Source organism: Ctenopharyngodon idella, chromosome 14 (assembly GCF_019924925.1).
Source record: "Ctenopharyngodon idella isolate HZGC_01 chromosome 14, HZGC01, whole genome shotgun sequence".
In the NCBI taxonomy this organism is placed as follows: Eukaryota; Metazoa; Chordata; class Actinopteri; order Cypriniformes; family Xenocyprididae; genus Ctenopharyngodon; species Ctenopharyngodon idella.
This window is the reverse complement of record NC_067233.1, coordinates 29,379,711-29,406,953: the sequence shown is the minus strand read 5'-3', so window position 1 is coordinate 29,406,953 and position 27,243 is coordinate 29,379,711. Positions and strand designations below refer to the sequence as shown.

General features: G+C 36.8%; 1 protein-coding gene and 1 pseudogene across 5 annotated transcripts in view; one reads left to right on the top strand and one right to left on the bottom strand.

Moving 5' to 3' along the window:
• The window catches only part of thoc2 (THO complex 2), a 93,671-nt gene that overhangs the window by 8,147 nt on the left and 58,281 nt on the right, over positions 1-27,243 (top strand). For all 5 annotated transcript variants that reach the window (XM_051860808.1, XM_051860806.1, XM_051860805.1 and 2 more), the window contains exons 4-14: positions 3,581-3,632; positions 6,214-6,284; positions 6,989-7,110; positions 11,103-11,236; positions 13,101-13,261; positions 15,095-15,187; positions 20,252-20,407; positions 23,205-23,377; positions 24,538-24,733; positions 25,654-25,692; positions 26,127-26,257. In XM_051860808.1, coding sequence (XP_051716768.1) covers positions 3,581-3,632; positions 6,214-6,284; positions 6,989-7,110; positions 11,103-11,236; positions 13,101-13,261; positions 15,095-15,187; positions 20,252-20,407; positions 23,205-23,377; positions 24,538-24,733; positions 25,654-25,692; positions 26,127-26,257 — 1,328 coding nt within the window. The remainder of the gene's footprint in view (positions 1-3,580; positions 3,633-6,213; positions 6,285-6,988; positions 7,111-11,102; positions 11,237-13,100; positions 13,262-15,094; positions 15,188-20,251; positions 20,408-23,204; positions 23,378-24,537; positions 24,734-25,653; positions 25,693-26,126; positions 26,258-27,243) is intronic.
• LOC127494899 (uncharacterized) lies at positions 7,768-7,884 on the bottom strand (annotated as a pseudogene).

Genomic DNA, 27,243 nt, shown 5'->3' with positions numbered 1-27,243 from the left:
TGATGATGTAACAAGTAACTTCTATGATGTGGAAAAGTTCTTTGTTGTCTCTCATTTCTTCAGTCCGTTAAGATCAGATGTCCGTCCCTGAGTTTGGACACCCCTGCTTTAAAGAAATACATTGTATAAAGTGCTATATAAATAAACATGACATTACTTGACTGGAGAGCCGAATTGCAGAGACATATATTTACATATTCCTCTAAATGCCACTCTCAGTGGGATGCTCGCTAACAGTATACCGCTGAAAAGGTTTTGTAAACTTTTTACCCCTAAGTGAAGAATGAAAAAGAACTTGGCCTTGAGTATATCGAAGCCTTTAGGATTGATTGTCTGGGTTTGTTTCACAACATGTGTAAACACCATGATGTGAGGGGAAAAGTAAACATTGTTTCGTGTGTTAGCTGATTTACTGCTATACATTGTTTGCTAGTCTTAAAGTGATAGTTCACCCAAGAATGAACATTGTCATTTACACACCCTCATGTTATATTAAAGCTGTATGAATCTTTTTTCATCAATGACGATGGAGACTCTCAACCACCAAAATGACAAAAAATCATCATTAATGTAAGTCCTGGGTTTCCCAAATGGGAGCGTAGGAGAGGAACATTATCAATGAATAAAGACTTAAATTGAAATTTCAGTCACTTCTGTATGACTTCAAAAACATTGTAGCTCATGAGATGTTTGGGCTGCTTTAATGCTGCATATACTGGGATCTTGTGTCCTTTTTGAAGCTTGAATGCCTCATCCCCCATTCATTGTAATAGGTTGAAAAAGTACAACTAGCAACCTTAAATTAAAAAAAAAAAAATTTACTTTATGTTCCGTGTAAGAACTTAAACTCATATGAGTGACATAAGGGTGAAATAAATGATAAATGTTTTATTTTTGGGTGAACTATCCCTTTACAGCTGCACACAAAATAGGATGTTGCACTCAAATTCATAGCTTCAATGCATTGTAATAAAACACACAGATTACAATTGAAATTGCTGTTAAACTCAGCTCGTTGTGTTGCGTTCTGCCCTCCCGCAAAAGTGATGTAGGGTGTAACGAAATAAGAGGGAAGGATCCCAAGTGGTCACAGGTGACGCAAGTAAACTTGAGGATAGGCTCTTTAGACATGGGCCAGAAAGCAACCATCCAGAACACCAGAGCATTGTGGCAGCAAGCTTTTCACAGGCAAACAGTCATGTTTTCTTCAGAAAATGTATATAGTGTCAATGTGTCTTGAAAGGTTGCATATTATTAATAATAATAATAATAATAATAATATATATATATTTTTTTTTACTTGTTAAATTCATCTTTGTGGGTTTATTTACTCACTGAAATTGAATCTGTTCTATTCAAATTCCTGTTTGTCTAAGTCATTATTTACTCAAACTCAGAAACTTTTCTCAGAGTTTTCTTGAGGTCAACGGATTCAGCTTTTTTGCTCAATCTATGCCAATGTGAGTGGTTCTGGATGTACTGGATGGTGTATAAATGGTATCAGTACAGAAGTACTTTTGACATCCCTAGTGACTGACACAACTGGAAATCCGCTGAAGTAAATGACAAGTTACCATTCAAACACCTTGTGAAGTTCTGCTAGGACTGTTTCCATCTCAGCACTAGGGCTGCAACTAACGATTATCTAACGATTATTTTGATATATAAATTAATCTTTTTTTTCTTTTTTTTTAATCGGACATTAATACATTACATACATTATTTTTTAAATTAAATTATAATAAATTATTTTAAACATTATTATTATTCCATATCCGTCGCAATGCTGTCCTCCAAACAATGTGTAATATGTAAGCAATAAGGTACAAGAGGCTGTGCTGTATCATGAATAAGTCACGACCGAAGGGCATTGTTAGGCACGACGCGAAGTGGAGTGCCTGCAACCCCTTCAGCTGTGACTTATTCATGATACAGCTCAAATTTAAAGGGGCAAATATCGCCCTGCAATGGGAAAGTTAGTGTCTGTTATTGATCAAAAAGTGCTCCTAAATGTTTGACTGTGCTCCTAATTTTTTTTTTTAAATTAAGAAATTTGTTACTGTAGAGCCCTAAATATAGTGAAATGTAGGCTATTCTGTACATTATAAGTATAAAAAAAAAAAAAAAAAGGTGTTAAAATAAACACACCTCTAAAGCACGCAGAATAATGCGAATTTTTTTTTTAATCGCTCTTTTAAACGATTACGAAATTGTGGCAATTGTAATCGCGATTACAAATTTGATTAATTGTGCAGCCCTAGATATAACCATAAAATGCAGGTTATGCACTGAGGAAAATTTGTGTCAAAGGCATTAAACAGTACACGCATCTGTCAAAGCACGAGAGGGCAATATGTGGTAAACTCTTAGGCTTTTGTTTGAACCGCTAATTAACTCTTTCCCCGCCAGTGTTTTTTAAAAAAAAGTTGCCAGCCAGCGCCAGTGTTTTTGATCACTAAATTTTCATGGCCCCCAGAATATTTTGTTGTATGAATATCTGAACATGCAAATCAAAATAAAAAACAGAGTCTCTACTTTTGAATGATGCATTTATATATTTTTTTATCCACACTTGAATATTGGTAAGTTTCATAAAAAAGCAAAATTTTGAGCAAAAAGCTGAGAAAATCACGTTTTTATCAAACGCTACGATGATCAAAGCATTATAGCAGTTTTCATTTATATGCTGTTATTGTTCATGATCGCATTATTTTTCATATGCATGTGCTTACATATGAGATCGATAGTTTCTGCGCCTTCCTCATCTGTGCTTTTGTTTGGGAGATTCTGTACTCATTCTGATGATGCGTAATAGTGCCCCCGAGTGTATAACAGTGAAAACATGGAAACCCAGAAAATTCCGTGTTTGGCAGGGAAGAGTTTTCTCATAAATTTTGGAAAATTCTGTGTTTGGCGGGGAAAGAGTTAATATAAAGCATTCTAATGTTTTAGAAAACTTGGATCTTGTACCTTTCCCACAGCTGCTCACTCTGTGTCCTCCGCTATTTTCCATATGAGTTTTGTCCATAGAAATGGGTTATTTACTACTGTAAATGGATGTGGCTCACTGATGGTTTTGCATGCACCGCGCGTAGGTGCAACTTTTCGATAATCAAATTCGTTTTCAATTATTTTCATTGTCGATAATAATTGATTTGATCGATTAGTTGTTGCAGCCCTACTCAGCACCCTCAGAAACTCTGTCCTACTGAGATGTGAAGTTTGCTGTCACATTTGTGTCTCACATAGGTTTTCCCTAAACTTTCAAATCCGAGGTTACGTGTGCTCTTTCACAGCAGTAGTGGCGTTTGATCTATGGAGCGTGGACACAGATTGCTTTGCTGCTGTTGCTGTGACATCTCATCCAGCGAGATGAAACTAGCCTTCTAAACACAGCTGAAATGTACCAGTGATAGATCACCCACTTCACATCTCTACTTCTGTTACATCTAGTCTGTTGTCCACCATCCTCCAGTGAACTGGAATCTCCAGCAAATAGAGATGTTGAAATTCCATGAAATTGAAAAGCTCTAAACATTTGTGGAATGTGTCATTGAAAGCAATCATGTTTGTCTTTCAGGAGCTGCGGGACGATATGCCTTCTATTTTAGCTGATGTATTCTGTATATTAGGTAAGTCTTGCCGTATGTCTATACCTGCTAATGCTGATTAAAGAATGTGTGCCAAACAGTTAATTTAAGTGTCGACTCATTTGTCCTGGTGAAGTAGAGCCAGGATGCATTTGCATTGAGAGACAGTTTTGTTACTCGCACGAGTGAACATGCTTATTAAACTGCAGTCGTATGTCCACATAGATCGCTGTTCTGACAGATGTTTGCATAAATCAGCTGCTGAATTTGATGGAGCTGAAGAGTCTTGCTGGACTTATTCTAATGAAGCTCTCATCAAATTCCCTGCTGTTCGTTTGTCAGGCCCAGTGTGATTGATTTAAATGTTAATTTAATGTTATATGTAGATATTAAAGTTCTTGAAGCCTACACAGAATGCTTGCGAGTTTATTACAGATAAATGCTTTGTTCCAACTAGGGCTGTCACTAACCGTTATTTTGGTAATCGAGTAATCGGTCCATTATTCTGACGATTAATCGATTAATCGGGTACATTGTTGTGGCAATGAAAATAGACCTAAGCGAACAATAGCCTTTAAATTGACTTAAAAAACATGTAATAGCAATGAGGAAATAATTGGTTTAAATAAAGTATAAAAATTTATCATATGATTTTATTGAACAAAACTGTTAAAATACATAATGTAATATACACAATATAATCATAACTTGTCAACAGTGGCGTGACGACTATTTTTACACTTTTCAGTGCGATCAAATCGTTGTTTGAAATTGGCCAAACATTTTAATCAAATGTCCATTTAATCTTAATATTTGGCCACTTCTTTATGATAGAAATGTTACAGCCACTGTACAGCCAATTTCTTGAACAAGAACATGTAGACATCAAAACATGCAAACTGAGAGCGAGGGTTTAAACTTTTATTTTGAAATCGCCATGAACAGTTCACATATTTAGAAACATATTGATGTATTCTCCTGTGTTGGTGTAAATTTATAAATGATTTACCTTACAAATCTGGTGAAATGGCGCACATTGTGTTGTGCAACCCAAACTCGCAGCATATTCAGAGATGGAGTTTGAGATGCGGCCCACGCATATAAATGATAGTAATATTTTGTCTAATTATTTTTATTATAAAGAATTATTAATAATTAGTATTACCATCAGGCCTGAGGAATCTCAGAGAGCAGAGTTTCAGATAAGAAAATGCTTTGATAAAAATGATTAAAAGACTATGGTAAAGTATGGTAATGAGTGTGTTATTAAACTTATATTCTGTTCAAATTTTATGCCCTTAAAGGATTAGTCCACTTTCAAATAAAAAATTTCCTGGTAATTTACTCATCCCCATGTCATCCAAAATGTCCATGTCCTTCTTTCTTCAGTCAAAAAGAAATTAAGGTTTTTGATGAAAACATTCCAGGATTTTTCTCCTTATAGTGGACTTTAATGGTCTCCAAACGGTTGAAGGTCAAACTTACAGTTTCAGTGCAGCTTCAAAGGGCTTTACATTATCCCAGACGAGGAATAAGGGTCTTATCTAGCAAAACGATCGGTCATTTTCTAAAAAAAATCAAAATGTATATGCTTTATAGGCACAAATGATCGTATCACAAGTGCTTCCACCAGAACGCGATTCCTTATTCTTCAAACAGCTTACGCTGAATGTCCTACGCCTTCCTTATTCAACTTGCGAAACGAACGCGGCACCATTTCCGTTTTTTCTGTAAGTTGAATAGGGAAGGCGTAGGACGTTTAGCGTAAGCTTTTTGAAGAATACGGAATCGCGTTCTGGTGGAAGCACTTGTGATGCGATCATTTGTGCCTATAAAGCATATACATTTAGATTTTTTTTTTTTTTTTATTAAGAAAATGACCGATCGTTTCGCTAGATAAGACCCTTATTCCTCGTCTGGTATCGTTTAAAGCCCTTTGAAGCTGTACTGAAACTATAATTTTGACCTTCAACTGTTTGGAGACCATTGAAGTCCACTATAAGGAGAATAATCCTGGAATGTTTTCATTAAAAACCTTAATTTCTTTTCGACTGAAGAAAGAAGGACATGGACATCTTGGATGACATGGGTGTGAGTAAATTAGCAGGAAATTTTTATTTGAAAGTGAACTATTCCTTTAATTGCTGTGGCAATTTTACGCTATGGATCAAAAATGGTATTGAATATTGAATTATTTTATTTTTTTTTTTTTTTATAAACAATGTCAGTTATTCAGCTGATGAAACATCTTTATTAAAAAACAAAAACAAAAAAAACAGTAGACCAATTTAAAAAAAATGGTTTGAGTTTTGAAAATGATGTGATTTTAGATTTTTTTTTATTTTTTTATATACATTGCATTTCATTGTAAAAACTGTAAGCCTATTCCTGTCTACACTGATGATGTAGTATTGGATTTCAGTTCTTTTTACAAAGCTTATTTAATGGGCTGTCTAAAAGAACAGTTTTTTTTTTTTTTTTTTTTCTCAAATAATTGTTGTAACTATCAATTAAAATGGCAGTTGATGTAACATCAAGAATTTATACATGTATGCCTGACTTCATATAAATTCACTTGACCTGAAAAAACACTTGACCTGCATGTGTAATTGTTGTTTTGCAGATATTGAGACTGGCTGTTTGGAGGAGAAACACAAACGAGATCATTTTACCCAGTTGGTTGGAGCCTGTTTGGTGAGTAGAACACCATGTGATGGTCTTCATGGCCACAGTGTGGCAGTAATGCGCTTCGAAAAGCATTGCTCTTCTCTCTAGCACCACAGCACACACTGCAGTTGAGGAAATGTTTTTTTTTCTTTCTTTAGTCTGTGTATACGTAAGTGGGTGGCCGATCCCCTGACTCTAAAGATTAGCTGCATTAGAGTATTGAGTGGCCCAAATTCTTTCCTCTAGTGAAAAATTAAACTGTACTCTCAAAGGGCTGCTCTCCTTCCATGAACAAACCTTCAGCACTGTGCTGGAATTATACGAGACCCTTTCACAGCAGCTCTGGGTTTTTGAGCAAGGCCTCAAACTAGAGCATGTTTCACATCTTTATTGCAGCAGAACACAATGAGACTGTGAAGGGATCGCTTTGTAATGGCAGTCGGGTGACTCATCGAGACCTGCAGTGCGCCTGCTCTTCTATTTTCATTTAAACCACTGTACGCCTGATTAATATGCAAATACAGGCTTGTTATGCAGTGTTATTAGTGTCTTATGTAAGTCTAGCTGAAGGCCATTGAGGTTGGATGTGGGCAGTGCTACACTGATGGATGCAGAGATATTATTCTAGTGTTTTGATGAATTTAATACTGGTCTTATCCTCATGATAGAGCTTCCACAGCTGTTTTGGTGAAGAGTGTCTAATTAAAGGCATTGTTGTCTGTTGTTTTCAGATCTGTGTTCCTGATGGTGTGCTAAAAGAGAGATTAGATCCAGAAACGCTGGAATCTCTGGGACTGATCAAACAGGCTCAGCAGTTTAACCAGAAGATTGTCAAAATCAAGACCAAATTATTGTAAGTCATTTTTCCTGCTGTTCTGACTGTGCTAAACACGATTGATTGCATCTTTCCCTGTGAATGTAAAATCTAAGAACCTAATGTCATTTAGCTAGACACTATTTATTGTCTCAAAGTAATGCCAAAGTAAGTGGCTTGCCTATACCATCAGCAAGGGCATTACCCTTTAATGTGCTACCTACCGAGACCATTTTAAGGAATCATAATAATTAGTTACATTTATATAGCGCTTTTCTGGGTACTCAAAGTGCTTTACATATGGAAGGGGGGAATCTCCTCAACCACCACCAATGTGCAGCATCCACCTGGATGATGCGACGGCAGCCATATTGCGCCAGCACGCCCACCACACACCAGCTTATTGGTGGAGAGTAGACAGAGTGATGTAGCCAATCAGTATATGGGGATGATTAGGAGGCCATGATGGACAGAGGCCAATGGGCAAATTTGGCCAGGATGTCAGGGTTATACCCCTACTCTTTTCGAGGGACATCCTGGGATTTTTAACAACCACAGAGAGTCAGGACCTCAGTTTAAAGTCTCATCTGAAGGATGGTGCTTTTTGACAGTATAGTGTCTCTATCACTATACTGGGGCGTTAGGACCCACATAGACCACAGGGTGAGCACCCCCTGCTGGCCTCACTAACACCTCTTCCAGCAGCAACCTAGTTTTCCCAGGAGGTCTCCCATCCAGGTACTAACCAGGCTCAGCCCTGCTTAGCTTCAGTGGGCAACCAGTCTTGGGCTACAGGGTGATATGGCTGCTGAATCATGGTCTCAACCTAGTATGTGGTCTGGCTGTGCAGCAAGCACGGGCATCACAGTCTGAATGTGCTACCTACCGAGACAACATTTGGGCATTGCAGCCTCAATCCTCTCAAACTCTATTGAGCTGCCTCAGAGTTTTTAGCCTGTATGTTCCAAAAAATGCTGTCTAGATAGGAAACTTGCAAGGTTTTGAGAGACAGCCAAATGTAGGGCCCTATGATTTCCGCAATGTGAAAAATGCGGACTGAATCCAGTGATAATTAAATTTTCTGTATAACCTGGAATGTCAGAATAATATGATGAATAAGTCAAAAGTAGGGCTATACACCTAATTAAATCACGTTATGAACTAGTGTCCATGAGTATTAAACCAGAAAAATGTTTAAAATATGAAGTCTGCATGTCTGAATCAATGGCGCGGTATCGTAAATGACACGCACTGAAGCGTACACAATGTTCAGTGTTTTCAGCATCTGCCGTCTCACTATATGAGGGCATGAACTTCATCTGCAGAGTCTCTTCACCAGCATTTCAGCATTTGAGAAAAACTGTCATCAGATACACACAGAAACTCAAAGGTCTTCATGACAACCCATCAAAATAAACGTTCGGTTTAGCTTTAAGTTATAACAGAAATATACACTAGTGGCCAAAAGTGATGTCCAGAGGGGGCTGGTTTGGGGATAATTGTTTTTAATGTCCCTACAAGTTCAATTAAACCGTCGAAATATGAGGGAAAATAGTTTATATTTTAAAATATGAGGGAAGAACAAAATGCTAAACTTGGTTCAGGTGTTTATCTGACAAAATATTTAACAGTCGGTTATTAATATTTTGTTGGTTCTCTCTTGTGTTCATAATTTCTTTATTCGACAGCCTGACCAAAAGTCAGCTTGTTTGCACAACTTGGCATGTTTCATTGCGTTATCACAAATAAAACAATTTAATCCAAACAGGGTCTTTAGAGCATGTCCACTCTTGTCGGTCTACCAAGTTGGTACTGAAATTTAAAAAAAAATGTGACTATACCAGCATTTCCCCTTAGCATTTTGAGCACTGTTGAGCGGATTCATAAACACCTCTGATTGGCCATTGTGTTGCGCTCATCAGATATGTCTGTGATTGACTACAATGGTCAACGCTTAAAAAAAACTTGTAAGTCAGGAATGGGCAACTTCGATAGTGACAAGGGCCAACATTTTTTCTCCTTAATACCGGGGGCCAGATTACTAATCCACACTCGCACCTTTTACACCATCTTACTCAATTTACTTTTTATTAAGGGAAATCAATATATAATTAATGTAATTTGTTTTTAAAGATTTTATGAACTGTAAAACTTGTGCAATTTTGCTAATACAAATGGGAAACTTTGTTTTCAGTTGACAAGCAATATTACCCCAAAAAGCAAATGTAAACATCTCAATTGCATTGTCTGTAAATTTGAAACAAACAAATACAGATGTCCTATTTTTGATTACAAGCCTAGAGAACATTTTTCAACTCAGCCTCGTTAAAAAAGAGCTTATTTAAAAAATAGTTGTTCCAAATGGTATTACCATAATCCACATCCACATATTACCATGAAAAATACTTTTTTTTTTTTAATAAATGTATAAGTACATAATTAAGTACATACATTTCTTTCATTCATTTGGCAAAAAGGTTTTGTTGACTATGCATTTTACCTTTTGAAATCTAAGAAAACTGCAACTCTGGCGTCACATGTGTATGTGTATCTTTCATACTTCTCGTTAGCCGCTTTTCCACTGTGGGGTCAAACCGTTCTCTTTGCTTTACTTTTCCGTGCCGATCCGGCCGGTACGGATATGGTTGTGGGGCTGATAACGGAAACGGAGCTCTTCAGTCGTTGCCTTAGTAACGCAAGAGTTTACACAAGATATGTGATGTAAATAGTGACCGCGTTATGTAGGATGATCAGTTACTTGTTTTAATCGTATGACTAATTTGTGTTCACGTAGCTCAAATAGCATGTTAGCAAGCTACGGAGAAACTGGCAGCCAGACAACAGACAAGTGACCGATCCTGAGTGGCAACGTCACTACTCGCATTCTAGCAGCACGGTTCGGCACGGTTGGCTAATTCCGGGCGGAGAACAGTTTGTAATCATGCCGTACCATACCAGGCTCAAGTGGAAATACAACTGGAACCGTTCCTTACCATTCCGTTCGGCCCAACGGTGTAAAGCAGGTTTTGTGAGCAGTGCAGTGGTGTAATGGCAATTTACAATAAAATCTTTCATTACAGATTTAGTTTCCAAATATATGGGTGACCCTTTGAACTTGGTAAAAATATAATCCGTTAACCATCCTGATTGGATAATAAAAACATGATTTTAATTGTCAATTTTTCATTTATTTTTGGTAATTTTAGTAAAGTTTCACATCAGTGTGCACATCCTGTGCTGTTATTAATACGGGGATCAGCTGGAAATAGCGACCTCTCCTGGATTGATTTAGTATTAACATTATAATCTGAACCCAATCTTTACATTACTTGCTTTTCAAATGTTTTAAAATTGATCATCCGTGTGATCCAGCGGGCCGTATTTAAAGACATACGGCCCGCAGGCCGCCAGTTGCCCATCCTTGTTGTATGTAGACATATTTGAGACTCTTCACCGAGCGCTTACACACAGGAGCCACTAATTCACATTCAGCATATTGTTCAACCTGCTTTCACAGTCGAGCTTTTAGATTTAGTCACTGGGTATAAAACACCTTGAGTTCATGTGCTGAAATGTGCCATGTTGTTCTCTTTCAGGCACAGGTCACTGCTTTCTGCACATTCAGCATGTTGTTGTGAATCTATAAAATGTCCCCAGCCTCATTTTGCTGTAAATGAAAGGCATAGCCTGAACTCCCCTGATGATGATTAATTTCATGTCTTTGTGTAGGTCTTTCTTAATGAGTTTTATCAAGATTACAGCACACTCTGCCCTGAAAGCCCTCTCTCTACCCATAGCACAGTTCTTTACATGCCATCTAACAGTCGTTTCATTAACTTAAGCATGTTCAAATGAAGTAATTGTTTTCATGTCATCTTCTGAAATGCCTGGCATACGTCTGAGGGCGGCATTAGCCTCACACTGCTGCCCGTGACCACCAGACCTCAGCTCTGATGTGCTTCATTATTTTGAGATGACTGCATGAAGTTATTGTTCGGTCACGGTGTAACTTTCTATCCTTCACTCTGTAGTTACAAACAGCAGAAGTTCAATTTGTTGCGTGAGGAGAATGAAGGTTACGCTAAGCTGATCACGGAGCTTGGGCAGGACCTGTCCGGGAATCTCACCAGCCACATCGTTCTGGAGAGCATCAAGTCATTAATAGGTACAGTATGCATCGCATCACTTTTCATAATGACCCGCGAGCTAAACTTCACTATTAAATGATCACTGTACACTTCCTGATGTACGATGATGATGATTTCTAACAGTAGATCTTCTTGAAGTTCAGTGCTTCTCAACCTGATTAATGTTTAGTCTGTTTTTTTTCTGTCATGTCTGTTGTTCTATTAAAAAAATTGTGCCATACATTCTAAAGAAAATCTGTTTACAGTGTGTGTATATATTTATGTAGTAGTAAATGTAACACAAATAGTAATTTGAGATTGTATTTTGTTTTTAATTTAAGATTTTACCGGGTGTAGCTGTGAGAGGTCTACATTCATATTCACTTCATAATTAATATATTTTATTTTATTTTTTTTTTTTACAACATTGTTGAATTCAACATTTTTCCTGGAATTACTGTTAATTTTAGCCTAAAGCCCAAAGTATACTTCGGACATACCTAGGAAACTCATATTTATGCACCCTCTCTGTCTTCAAACTAAGCACTGTCTTGTGCTCTCTCTCTCTCTCTCTCTCTCTCTCTCTCTCTCTCTCTCTCTCTCTCTCTCTCTCTCTCTCTCTCTCTCTCTCTCCTTCTCTCTCCCTCGCACATTAATCTAAATGAACTGGTACGATGCTAAAAGTTCGGAAGACCGAATCCATGTTTCACATGGCACATTCGGAGAATTTTTTATTTTTTTTCTTTGAATTACCACTGGGTGTGAAATAGTGCTCAAAAAATGTCACCCCATCTTCTCTGACAGGCGCACATGCAGCGGACATACACCACACTTTCAATAAATTAAAAAAAACAAAAAACAAATCCTATCCAGTGATGAAGTGTTTTTTTGTGTTGACAGATCTTTTGCGATGTCCTAACAGCCAGGATTCTCATCCACGTCCGCTAATGTCCTATTTGCGAACTAATGACTCATTTAAACCGTTATATTTTAATGAATAGTGAAAACAACTGATCCCAACAATGAACTCATGAGACGTCATTGTCTGAAACAGTGTATAACAAATGATTTACTCAGAACACCTCTGAAATGAGGACGTAAGTGTGCTTACACCATTTAGCAAGAGTGGTTAGCAAGATTTAGCCTTAATAATCCACAGTATTTTCAGGTTATTTATATGGCGATGTGTAGTAAATTACCTATAAAATCAGTTAGTTTAGACTGGAGTGAGGTGAAACCAGAACAAAGCAAGTTGTAATTAGCTAGGTGCATTCATTTGTATATGGTAGAAAATAAACTAAACATTTTAATGCTACTTTTTAATACTGATTATTATTAATATATGAACCAAAATAATTATCAGGTCAGGCAATTAAGCATCTTTTCATACAAAGCTATGAAATCACAAATTTTTTTGCAAAGAGGGCAATTATATTAAATATAATTTTTTTTTGGCTATATATACACATTTTTATGTTTGTTTGTACTGTTTTCTCTTAATATATAAAGAATCAGTGTGTAGTTAGCAAGGTAATGAAGAATGGATATTCTAAACATTCTTTTCTGATAAAGAAAAATCAGGATGATTATAGGATTGGCATTGGTATCGGCAGATTCTCAAGGTTGCAGTATCTGTATCAGACAGAAAATGTGATATTGAGCCATCCCTTATAAAAACACATGTAGTGTGAACCAGTAGGGCAAATGACAGATGAAACTCTGACACTTGCCCCGGGTCATTGGGTCATCTCTGTTGAGCCCTGATAATGACTGGGACAGCGGCCCAGAACAAAAGTTTTTGATCACTTGAGTGAGCTCAAACCAGCTGTCATAATTACAGCTGTTGTGTGTCATAACTGTCATTGAGATCATGAGGTGACGCAGTCAGTGTTCTGTCCACAGGATGTTTCAATCTGGACCCAAACCGCGTGCTGGACATCATCTTAGAGGTGTATGAGTGTCGCTCTGACCACGATGAGTTCTTCATCCCTCTTATCAAGTCCTACATGTGCGAGCACCAGACCCTCTGCCACATGCTTGGCTTCAAGTTCAAGTTCCATCAGGTACAGTCCATCACTACATTCCACTTCAGCATGCAGTTCTTGATGTGTTTCCTGAATGCAAACCCACACAGATAAGATATCTTAAGAGATTGTTTCATTACAATCAAATCCATTTGACTGAATGCTTTTGCTCCAAACCATCATGGTAAACCACCTGTTTGGTCCAGAGTTGAAAATTAATGGGGGCTTGGGGTAGGGCTGCACAATATTGGGGGGGAAAAAAACTGACATTGTGCTATTTTGTTTTTCTGCAATATAATATAAATACAATAGAACAAAAATACAAATGAAATAAACAGTGCTTTGTTTTTCAAGTAAACCTAACTGTATTCAGGTACAGATGTTGAATAATCAAATGTAAAATAGCACTGCATAGTCTTCACTGTATAAATTAAATATAACCAGGTGTAATTAATACAGTTTATCTTTGTTAAAGCTACAAAAGTGATTTTCTCTTTCTCTTTTGTTGTTTGATTAACATTGGTGACAAACAGCTGCAGGTATATTAGGCTGCTGTCAGTTTAAGACGAATGCACAGAACCAATATAATGATACGCATCCGTTTTCTTTCTCAATTGTTTACAACACATAACCGACTGTGTTAACAAGGATACTCGCTGAGACGGGCATTTTGACTTACTTTTGCGTGCATGTGACCGTTCAAGCTCAAAAAGAAGAGAAAGAGAACTGAATTCGGTGTTCACATGCTGTGTGCGCGCGGCTCTCTCTGCATGCACGGAAAACAGCGTGTAAGTTCCAGTCTTCTTGTGCTTGATGTTTAAACTGGCAAGACTTAAAAACATGCAAATGATAAACTTTTACTCTATTATGGCTAAACTTTGCAAGTAATCCACAAATCACATGCGTTCCGAACCAGGTGGCAGCTGGCCTGTACAGATTACTGATCAACTACAATCCCTGTTCTTGACATCGCACATCCTGCAATGTGACTCTCGATATCGATGGTAAAACGATATCGTGCAGCCCTAGCTTGGGGTAAAAATGCCATCAAAATGTATAAAATGCCCCCCAAATTCAAGATAAGGGGGCAAAAAAGGCAAACACAAAAACGTTAATGTATTAAACAACCAAAAGTAATCATCATTAATATAAAAACAATAATGATTTTTTTGTCATGGTGCAGCCCTGCCCTTTAATGAGTTACTGTTTTTTACTGTATTTTTATATTTTGTAAATTCTATCTTTTAGCAGCATTAAACAGTCTGTGTAAATAAACATAAATGCCATGTTAGATGCAGATTCTCTTCCACCTTTGCAGTGTAAAGATGGCTTTGAAGTTGATCATTTTATGGGTAGCAGTCTATAGTGTTCTGGTTGAAGTAATTGGTTAAATTTAAGGACTGGATAAAAAAAATAAATAAATACAACACAGATGCCCCTTAGTGGAAAAGTAAATTTATGACCCTGCTTGGTTATCATATATGCATTTGAGTCAAAAAATGCATTCTAGTTAAGCACATTACCAGGTTTTAAAACAGCCAATGTTGGGCAAAATTTCAGAAATATTTCCAGTCTTATCTGAATTTTTGTCATTGCAGTACAGAATATATCAGTTGGCATGGCAACTATACTGATAACTCTGCCTTTAGTTTTAGTTCATGTTATTGTGCAGTAATATTCACAGACTGCTGTGTCAAGTATAATTTTCTGTTATAACTTTTTTCAAATGTACAAAAGTAGTAGGAATACACTGCGATCAAATACTTGGAACTGTAGTGAACATTATTTTGCGCAGCTGGATTTGTTCACATTTCTCTTAAAGGAGATCCCTGTCTGTAGTCATGTTGATCAGGTGTTTTTATGTGTCCACAGGAGCCTAATGGAGAAACGCCATCATCTCTGTACCACATCGCTGCAGCTCTTCTTCAACACAACCTCATCGCTCTTGAAGACCTCTACGTACATGTGAGTGGAAGATGCTGTTTGGAGTTGCATCATCAGTACTGAAACTGTAAAAATGCGATGATACTGGATTTTTTGAGCTATTTGTAGTCGTGCCGTGCCGAGCCAGTTTTTCATACTGCTTAGAGGAGCAATGGCCACACACACACTTCAAAGTTTCAGGAGTGACAACTGCATTTAAATGCAGTTCTGTGTGTGAGTCACTGACAAAATTGCGATGACTGACATAGTGGTAATCATAGCAACATTTTTGCTGTGAACAAGAAGTTTAACCCAGGAGTGCCAAATCCTGTTCCTGGAGGTCTACCTACCTGCAGAGTTCAGTCCCAACCCTGATCACACACACCTGTCTGTGATTATCAAGTGCTCCTGATGATCTTAATTAGCTGCTTCAGTTGTGTTGGATCAGGGTTGAAGCGGAACTTTGCAGGAAGGTAGATCTCGACTCATTTTGCCAGCATGGGTCACATATGTCATGCAGTTGCCCCTTCTACAACAGAGTATTTTAATGTTAATTCTAGAAATCAACATCACAATTACGAAATCAAAGAAATAATTGACAGTTATGATTTTTGCCATAATTGTGCAGCCCTAGTTCACATTCAAAAAAGTCTTGAAAGTAAATTTCATTTTTAAGCTTTTTTATGCAGATTCACTCCCCTACAAAATCACCCCAATCATTCTAGAACAGGGGTACTCAAGTTCGGAGGCCAAGAGGGCCGCATTTAAACCACATAAAATGCAAAGGGCCACATACAACTTGGACCGCAAAACTTTTATTTAGGCCTTGTTAAGACAATATTTGTAGTATTTACAAGTACTTACAAGTACGTACTTGTCCTTTAATGGTTGTCCTACTTATAGTGTCACTGAACATGAAATAAATGTCATTAAAAAAGGATTTATAGTTTGTCTTGCTGTATCCTTAATGCAACAATGCATTCATACTCTGAGTATGAAAAAAAGGCCCAAATGCATAAGGAAAAACATTACTGAGCTACTGAAATAAACTTAAGAACTGATGAAAAGAAGTCCTTTTTCCTAGTGAAAAGTCTGCATTGTTATCACAAGTAATTTCAGGTCTGGCTGTTTCTCAATTTTTTTTTGGTACTTTTTATATTCCATTGCACCTTTTTAATACTACTTATAGTGCCTACTTATACTCAGGCTCGCTTCACAAAGGTTTCATTATTATTATTATTTATTATTACCTCTACCTTTTAAACTAGGTCAGAATCCAGAATCCTTTTTTGTTCAGAACAGTCTCGCAAATGAGAATGGGAGCGCTTGCTTTACATTGACGTTATGTTTTACATGACATTAAGAATAAAAGTTTCGTTTTTCATGCTGCTAAGAAGACCATCGGGCACTTACACACTGCAAAGATTCAGGAGTGTCAACTGCATTAAATGATGCAGAAATCAAGTTATTTGGGTTTTCTTTTTCTTTTTTTACAAACACGCACAGTCTCAAGCGTTTGATAGTATGCGCGAACACAGGTGTTCAACACATGAGCACTAGAAAGATTCATTCTTGTCCAGTCTCTGCGCTTTTTCACTCCAAAATATAAGATAAAATGTCTTTGTATTCATTAAAAATAGTTGCTGGTATCTTTAATTCCCTCACACGAGCGCTCGTCAACACGGGTGGCTATTGTGTTTGTTGTAGTTCCCTTTTCTCTGTTTCTTTTCAGACTGTGAAACAATGGCCCGTTTCAGTGTTGACACCTTGTGGACAACTAAATTAGTGCACAAAATATTCAAAGCGCACGTGCAAAATGCATCATGCGCAGTGTAAGCGGAAGAACCAAAGTAAGGTTAACGGTCAGTTTGAATGCAAATTATAATAACAATACATTCATATTTAGCATGACGCGGGCCACAAATTTAATGCTGACGGGCCGGATGCGGCCCGCGGGCCGCCTGTTGAGTACCCTTGTTCTAGAATGATTAATTTGTTTCCAAATAGAGCTATTCAAGTAATCTGGTGAAATTTTCATATTGATATATAAATCGCAGCAAAACAAAATATCAGTTTTTTCCAATATTATGCTGCCGTAGTTTTGTCCATAGAAATGCATTATTCACTGCTGTAAAGTGATGTGACTGGCAAATTTTTCAATTATTATCATTGTATTTATTTATTAGTTGTTACAGCCCTACTATACATGGTGGGTCTTCAAGGGTTAGTTCACCCAAAAATGAAAATTCTGTCATTAATTATTCACCCTCATGTCTTTCCACACATTCGTTCATCTTCGGAACACAAATTAAGATATTTTTGATAAAATCCAATGGCTCAGTGAGGCCTCCATTGCCAGCAAGATAATTAACACTTTCAAATGCCCAGAAAGGTACTAAAACTACAGTGGTTCAACATTAATGTTATGAAGCGACGTAAATACTTTTTGCATGCCAAAAAACAAAATAGCGACTTTATTCAACAATATCTAGTGATGGGCGATTTCAAAACACTGCTTCATAAAGCTTCGAAGCTTTACGAATCTTTTGTTTCAAATCAGTGGTTCGGAGCATGTATCTAACTGCCAAAGTCACGAGGCTTCGTTACGTCATAAGTGTTTTGAAATTTCAATGGTTCACCACTGGGGGGCGTGACTTTAGCAGTTTGATACACGCTCAGATTCGTAAAGCTTCATGAAGCAGTGTTTTGCCCCATCACTAGATATTGTTGAATAAAGTCGTTTTGTTTTTTTTGGCATACAAAAAGTATTCTTGTCGCTTCATAACATTAAGATTGAACCACTGTAGTCACATGAACTGTTTTAAATAGGTCTTTAGTAGCTTTCTGGGCATCTGAAAGTGTTAAGTATCTTGCTTGCAATGGAAGCCTCACTGAGCCATCGGATTTGATCAAAAATATCTTAATTTGTGTTTCAAAGATGAACGAAGGTATTACGGGTTTGGAACGATGTGAGGGTGAGTAATTAATGACAGAGTTTTCATTTTTGGGTGAACTAACCCTTTCACATTTACCCCCATATCTGTGCCTTTGGGAGAAAGTTGATATCATGAACTTGTTCATACTGTACATTAGCCGCATCTTCCTTTTCTGGCTGAAGGTGATTCAGTATTGTCAAATAACTTCCTTTTGAGCAGAACAGGCAGCAAATGCCATCCTTTTAGGTAGTTTAAAAACATTCTGCTTATTAGAATTGCAGATGCACTTTGACTCCATTTACACATGGTATTAATGTGTCCATGTGGACAAGATTGAATATTTGCTGTTGATGTGGGACCTACATGTATCTGGAGCATCACGCTCATAATAGAGCAGCTTAGAACATAGTGCCAGCTTAATGTCATGCTTGGTGTAATGCCATTTAGATATTCACATTTAATATTCAGAGAGGAAAATAGTTACAAAATCTGCAACAGAAATACACAATATGCAAGCTTGTTTTAATACCACGGTTAAATCCATTGGAGAATATTCATTAAGCTACACATGACAGGTGTAATTAGCCCTAGACAAACTGAGCTTGTTCTTAACAACTTGATGGGGCATTGCTCTGATTTGTATCAAATAGTGACCCTATCTGAACAGACCTGTGCTCGGTTAAGTGTAATTTTCCCCTAAAATTGTCCTTAGGTTTTTCTTAAACTTACAGGTGTTGCAGAAAATAGCACTTAAGTGTTCCTTAAGAGTTTCTTTAGGTGAAATGTCATAAACCCTTAGAATTTCCCTTAAGTGTCTATATTTCACTTGAGTAGTCCCTTAAAAATAAGTGTTGCATAACTGAAATTTTTATTTATTTATTTAATTTTACAAAAAGTATGACATAAGGTTTGGAAAACTTCACCTTAAGTGTTACACGGAGCGAGCAGGTTCAATCCAAGTCTTCTAACGAAACACGATTGGCTGCTTTATATGGTGAACGTAGGATCAAACGTGCGTGCGAGAACAAACCTCATTGGTTGCTCTTCAAGCATGCACGTTTAAACTTCTGAAACAGAATGTGGATTGCTTTTATGTATTTCAATGATTGGACAGAAATGATGAGAGAATATTATAAATATCTTTGTGTTCCAAAGGTGAACGGAAGTCTTATGGGTTTGGAACGATATGAGAATTTATAAATGAATATGAAACAAATGAACATTTTTGGTTTAACTATACTTTTGAGTTTCCGTCTTGTCTGGATCTTCTCTTTTTAATATTTGGTTTTCTTTTTTGTTTTCCTTATCTATATTAAGCTGTTTTTTTGTGAAAATTTACTACAATTTGTGTTAAGAAATAACATGTCCATGGCAACAATAGATATTTGTTATGGCAAATCCTGGGTCTCTGTCATAAATCAATTAACGGTTTCCTTAAGCCGGGGGCGCACTGTGCGATTTATAATAGTCCTTTACGATCATTGCTTTTCAGACTGTATGAACATGATCCTCATGTCACACTGTGGGATCTCAGCGGTCATTAATGTCAGACTGTACGAAAATCAAATGTTAAAAACTGACGCACACAAGAAAACTTGTCCAGGATTTTACATCAACCCATATATGTTCGGTGACTGTGAGCTACATTACACATGGTCATTAAATGGTGGCTAACAAAAATAATCTCTAGTGTTAATTTTGATTATGGCTTGTTTTGAAAAACGAGGACAATTTGGCACTCATCATAGGAGAAGTCACACTGTAGGACTGTGCGTCAAATCTTCTGACACTGCCAGAATTCCATTTGATTGCAATGGTCATTAATCGGCTGTTGGTGAACATGTCAAACTAACAATCAAAGACTTCAGCCTAGGTTTTAGCCTAGGATCAGAGGAATCTTTTAGGATTTGCAAAATTTGTCTCAGACAGCCAAATTGTGGCCAAAATCGCACAGTGTTAACCTGGCTTCACCTAAGAGAAGTGTTTAAAGGATTATTTGCAACACCCTCAAATCATTCCCTTAGCTAAGATGAAATCATGGTTTAAGTATCACACTTGAGGGAAAAACTTAAGGTGCTTTATGCAACTGGGTACTGTTCTTTTTTCCTTTTCTCTCCCTCCATTATGCCATTTGATTCCAATGTTAACACTCTTATGTCTCTTTCCGCAGCTCCTTCCACTGGACTCCAGCATTGTTGAAGAGCACAAGAGAGAGATCCTGGAGGCCAAGCAGATTGCTCGCAAACTCACCATGGTGGTCGTTCCCTCTGAAAAGGCAGAGGACAAGGAGAAAGAAAAGGAGAAGGAAGAGGAGAAGAATGAGAAGGTAACTTATCTTTGTTGTAGTTTATTCAGTAAATTTAAAATAAAGCGTGTCATTCCTGCACCACTAGTGGCACCAGACAGAAATGCGAAAATGACTGTTCAATGTTGCTGTTAAAGGAAATAGTAATCCACAAATAAAAATGGCCATTGTTCAATCATGTCATTCCAAAGCCATACTGACGGATCCAAGTGCTTGAACATTACGGTAGGTGGATCAGGTAGTCCGAGCTGGTGTGATTGAGTGGAGACTGGGGCTAATTTGCATGGTCATCTGTGTATACTAAATCCGTTCATCTGCGTATACTAAATGAAGCAAGGGTGTAGAGGTACATTCAAGCTATTTTAAGGCATGAAGAAATTTTCAGGAGAAATCTCTTCATAATCTTGTTGTTCATTTTTGTTGCTGTCATCAGTTGTGATTGAAAGACAGTCTGAATATGCTCAGAGGTGCAGTACAGCTCCATCACACATCAGAGAGACCCTCAGCATGCTTTTACAGGGTTTTTCCTGGGTCATAAATGATCTTCGGTCGCACACACAGTTACAGATTACCCTACCCATGTGAACTGACAGTAAATCCAATATAAATGCAAAGAAACAGTTGGTAATATTAACTTCCTCTTTATTCCTATATATCCTATTTATTCATGAAATTAAAAAAAAAAAAAAAAAAATCCCCAAATGTCCCAAATTGACAGAAAATTAGTTTGTTGACACAAGACCACAGAAGAGTTTAGCATTTAATGGTATAAATCCTTGTACATGTCAGCGTTATATAAATGCCTTTTGCTTGGCTGATCAGGTGCTTGATTACAGCAGCGCATGTACAGACACTCAGCGTGTTCTCAGGGACTCTCCGTCTGACAGGCATTCACAAAATGCACTTCCAGACACAGAGATAAGCTGCAATTTAATCATGCTGTGTACTAAGTTAATGCTTTAAATTAAATCTTCACTGTATAATGACAAGATGCATACAGAATGCATGCAGGACTTTAAAATGCTGTGCAATAGGCATTAATGACATTACTATGTCATTATGTTTTATATATATATATATATATATATATATATATATATATATATATATATATATATATATATACTAATATATATATATATATATATATAGCAATAGTCAAACTATATTATATATAATATTAGTTTGACTATTGCTATATTATAAGTTTTACAAACTGTTCAAAAGTTAGTGTTCAGTAAGTTATTACAAAATTATTTCAAATAAATTGTTTTTTGAACTTGGTCGAGGGGTGCAGTAGTTTAAATTGTTTGATTATAAATGTACTTATTTACTCATGTATTTATTTATTTATTTCATTTAATTATTGACGGAAATGAGAATCTTTCTGTGAGCAAAGATGGAGTTGCTGAAGAAAAATTGCATTTAGGTGAATATTTCATCCAAAAGACGAGCCCGTTGGTATCATACATGCAATTTGCAAACTTTGCATGAAAGTTATGCCGGTGAAGAAGTCTCAAGCCAAAGAAAGATTTATAACAAGCACTTTTGACATTTTGTGAGTAGATCACCTTGCAATTCAATTTTGATGTAGTTTTGTAGTGTTTCAAAAACATTTTTAATGAGGAGTCCCCAGTTCTCATATGCGCATATGTTGTCGCAAGTGTGGTTATGTGGTGATGTTGTTACGAATTTAATGAAGGCAAATGAATTGTAGTTCCTAATATTCATTTGATAAAACAAGCCTGACATTAATGGGAAAACTAGCCAGTTATTGCCTTGATGTTGCCAAAGGCATCAGTGATATCTCTATCGTCGATACATGATACTATTGTTTATTGGTACATCCCTTGATGCTGTCAATTATTGCAGTAATAATAATTTAAAACAGAGTTGATAAAAACAGCCTTTGGTAATATTTAGCTAATTAATAAAGGATTGTGTTCATTAGCATATTGGCTTTTGCTGTGGTTTTGAACTTGATATTGAAAAATATAATAATCATCAACCTCAGGAAAATTCATGGTACAGTTGTAAGTTATTTCTAAATATTACAACAAAGTTATTTTATTTCAACAGAGCAAGAATATCGTGTTTTCCATGATATGACCTCTCAATTCCTGCTCAGGAATAATTTAGAGAATGTTTTATTGATTGACATTTAAAAGTTCACATTTCATATTGAGTGAAGATGGTAATCCAGGTCTGAATGATTAATATAAATAAAGCAAATTTAATGTGTTTTTTTTTTTTTTTTTTTTAATTATATAAATAGTATCAGAGCATCTCCTTTTTTCTCACGCATGTAACTTTTAATAAAATAATTGTTTTCGATTTCAAGAATGTTAAATTAAAGAGAAATCAGAACAATTTGCATGGAAAACTTGTCAGTGATGTCACTGTTGTAGTACTTGTGACAAGGGGATAAGACATTCAAAGCTTGTTTATAAGTTTATGTTGTGAATATATTTTAATTTTTTTTTCTTGTGCTTTGACAGTGCATTTACTGTGCAGTCGATGCAGAGCATTGGGCATGATGTGGAATATCGGATGAATAAAAAACAAAATTCACAAATGATCAAAATATTGTTAGTGGCAGCCTAGTTTAAACATTTTATCCCATTCCAACTGAATATATGAAAATCCAGGTTTTGCATTATGAAACAACACAGATGTTGTGTGTGTGTCATCTGTCTCTGAAGATAAGAATCCCCTCAGACTCCTCACCAGACGAGATAATGAACAGAAGAGCATGTAATGATGCCGTATGTGGAGGTGTGTCCTCCGCTCCTCTAATCTGTTTTTCCTCTCATGTCAGCCTCCTGATAACCAGAAGCTGGGGCTGCTGGAGGCGCTGCTGAGGATCGGTGACTGGCAGCATGCTCAGAGCATCATGGATCAGATGCCAGCTTTCTACGCCACCTCCCACAAGGCCATCGCCATCGCACTGTGCCAACTGCTTCACCTAACCGTGGAGCCGCTCTACCGCAGGTACATCTATCAGACACGTCTTCTGTCCTGGGCCTATAACAATGTTTGGTGTTAGTTTACAGCCATCTACTCAGTCACTGAATCGTCCTGACTGCCTCACTGAATCACAGATCCAGAGGTTATGTTCAGTTCTAAATTAACAGAGAACCATTACTCTGATTAAGGCTCTATGAAATCAGTTTTATTTTTTCCCAAATTCCAGATTTATCGTTTTAATTTTTCTGGTTTCTGTTTTAATGGTTGTTTTAAATTTTAATCAAAAAGGATGTCTAATCAATTTAACTCATAAAACTTCAATAATTGTTATATTAAGAATTAAAATGAACAATAATAGTGCCGTATGGAATATTTTTACTTTTTATTTTCAGACACATTTTAATTTACATTTAAATTTTCCTAGATTCTGTGTTTTATGATTTAATATAAAAAATTTTATATCAAAAATGGTGGTAATCAAATTAATGCATTAAACTTAAACAATTTAATTTTGTAAAACGTAATCCAAAAAAAAAAAAATAAATAAATTAAAGGAGAGTTTTAAAGCAGCTGGCTATCAGCGGGTACCGGTACTGCAGACAGCAGGTATCATGACATTAAAAGTGAAAATAAATCTTTAGCGGGATGAAGATTAATTTTGGCAGCCACCAAAATATTTTCAATGTAGGAAAATTCCTGGAATATTAAAGTGGGCAGGATTTTTTTTTTTTTTTTTTTTAGTATAAAGCATTTGGATTTTTGTTTATTATGAGCTTGTTTTTGTTCGCTGTTTTTTAGCAAGATCTGGCAACACGAATGAGTGTCTTGCAGAAGTGAGACACATCTCTAAGCACTAGTTAGTACACGCTGTATAGATTTTTTGGGAATGAGGTCATCACTACCTGCATTTTTCTGGAGTTAATTCTGTTTGTAGAATGCCATTGTCACTCCCTTAACTTACTAAACTGTGTGTGTACAAATTGGGTTTAAGCACTAAAAGGTGAGCTGACCACCGAATTTACCTGCAGTGTGTACGTGGCCATACACACCTTACAGCGATCAGAACATAGTCCACATGAGACATACCTTGAGCTGAGATAGAAGCACAAGTGAAAAAAAAATTATACAGCAGTTGTATATGGCTGAGCTGTGTGTTGACCTCTTTGAATGTGCTGTATTTTTAGGGCCGGAGTCCCCAAAGGTGCCAAAGGCGGTTTAATGACGCCTCTGCGGAACAAACAGGCACCGCGGCCGGCCGAAAGCTTTGACGATCTCTCCAGGGATGTCTTCACCATGCTGTGCTACCTGGGCCCTCACCTGTCCCATGACCCCATCCTGTTTGCCAAGATTGTGCGACTCGGCAAGAGTTTTATGAAAGAGGTGAAGAATGACACATAGCTGCAATTATATCTTCAGTATTTCTCAATATTAATTTAGTTTGCATTGGTTCAAAAGGTTTTTTTTCCCTCAATCAGAGGGAACTATTTATATAGATCTATATAAGATAGGCATTGTAACATTATTTTTGAGTGTATTTGACCATTAATAAGCCATGAAAAAGAGCTCATTTTGGCATTTGTATGTTAGAGGCGGCTTTATTATGTGTGTGCGCTTCAGATGTGAGCTCAGTCTGCGGGAATGAGTAGAATTAGGCGCAATCCCTCGCCGAAATTCAGACCCGGTCACACCAACACTTTAACCGGAGTGAATGAGACTGAATGAAAGGAGAGGAGAGCAAGAAAGCGATTCTGGTATTGGTTTATCGATACTGCAGAAAGGAGTATTGGAATCGTTTCAGATATTTCAGCATTGATACATATCAAAATAACAATATTTTTGACAACACTACCCTGACCCTATATAGGACAAGCGGTTTGGGAAGATGGATGGGTGGATATTTAGTGCTGATGCAAAAAAACAAAAAAACAAAAAACAATTACAATCATTACAGCACCTCATAAATACAAATGTCTCAACTGTATATTGGCTATACAATGGAGTGTTAGCTCACATAAATGTAGAAATGATTCACCACTTCTCACTACTGTGCATTATGCTTTAATAGCCAGATAGATGGACTTCCTCCAGTATTATTACATAATTGTCCTTGTATTTTTTTGGGAGTCTGAGAATGTAATGGTGTGTCCCCGAGGTTGATGAGCTCTATATCAGGACTGTTATTAGCTCTTCGCCTCACTTTAATATAACCTGTGTGAGTTGTGTAGTCTCACTTTATTGTCGGTTAGCCTCTATTGATCACTGTCTGTCTGTGTATTTGTGCGTCTCTCTCTCTCTTTCAGTACCAAAGTGAAAGCAGACAAGACATCAAGGACAAAACGGTGAGTCAAGGAAAGTCCTAAGTGGGAATCTAAAGTTGTATAAAAACAGTGAAGGTTTTTGTTTGCTAAATTCTGGAAGATCAGTGCTGACTGTAAAGTGCATTTGACATTTTTGGTGCCAATTTAAACCAAATTAAACCCTTGATATATTCTCCCAAACAAATAATGTTAATCATTTTTAACACTGAATAGCTGCTAATTTTATTTGTATGCGATTGTATTGGATTACTGGATGTTCTTATAATGGCCAAATTAGTTTTCTTGAGAGAATTTAAACAGTTCCCAGATATTCCATACTGGCAAGATATAGTAGAGATCCCTTTTCAGGCCCTCGATTAAAGCAGTGACTGAGTGCGTATGCTGGTCTCCAGCCTGTGTGTGAGCTGATTGTAGTTAGGTATATGAAGTGATGGATCTGTCTGTGTCTTTGGCAGGACTCTCTGCTGAGCTGTTTTCTTAGTATTGCTGATCAGGTGTTGTTACCATCTCTCTCACTCATGGAGTGCAACGCCTGCATGTCGGAAGAGATCTGGGGCTTCTTTAAACTCTTCCCCTATCAGCACAGGTATGGTCAGTTCATCACAAAGCACTGTCCCCTTAACCTATAGGTTTGCCTGCTCTGGATAGTGTATAATATAAGCAAATATATGAACAAAAACAAAAAATAAAAACGCATTTGGCACAAGACATGATTTCAGGCTCTGTCTCACACTGCCCAGGTAAATCTCACACCAAATTAAAAAAAGCCAATGTGCTGCACAGACCGTTTGGCATATGACATCAAGAATTGCGAGGGCGACTCGAAAGCACAGCTAAAGACCTGCAACCTCTTGATTGGACCAGTCTGTACCAATCACATTTTCCCCACACCTTGCAAGGTCACTGTATATAAGCTGCTGACCCCACCTGCTCGACGATCACAGAAGGTGTTTAGGCGGCATTGTGAAAAAAGTATTTATGCACCCAAAGCAGATTTACATGTCTAAGAGAACTATAATTAATTTTGAGTTGTTAATTTTAACCTTTAATAATAATCCCTGTATGTTTACAGTATTAGTTGAGAGTTTTTCCTTGAGAAAATTGAACATGTAGCTATTTATCCAGATTAATCTATATTGAACCAAGATCAGAACTGTATCGCAAATTATGAATTGAAATTGTGAAATTTGTCAAGCACTAATAAAAACGGTAGGCTACTATTTATTGCATCATGTAAACATTGTATCATGTTGTCATTAAACTTAATGAAATTCTTTTTTTAGTTACCAAATGTTTTGACAATCACAAAAGTTGGCAACCCTGCACTAAGAATATGCTAGAAACATGCTAAAACATGCTAGCAGTGTGATAATGCTCGTTAAAACATGCTAAATCATTCTAATGTCTTAATTCATTCTAGAAACTCATTAGCAGCAATCTAAAACATGTTAGCAGCATGCTAAAACACCCTAGCAACATGTCTATCTATCTTTCCTTTTTTCTGATAGACTGTATTGGCTTTAAAATCTTTAAGCTTTTAAAAACCTAAAAAATGTATTTCTTCTAAATAAA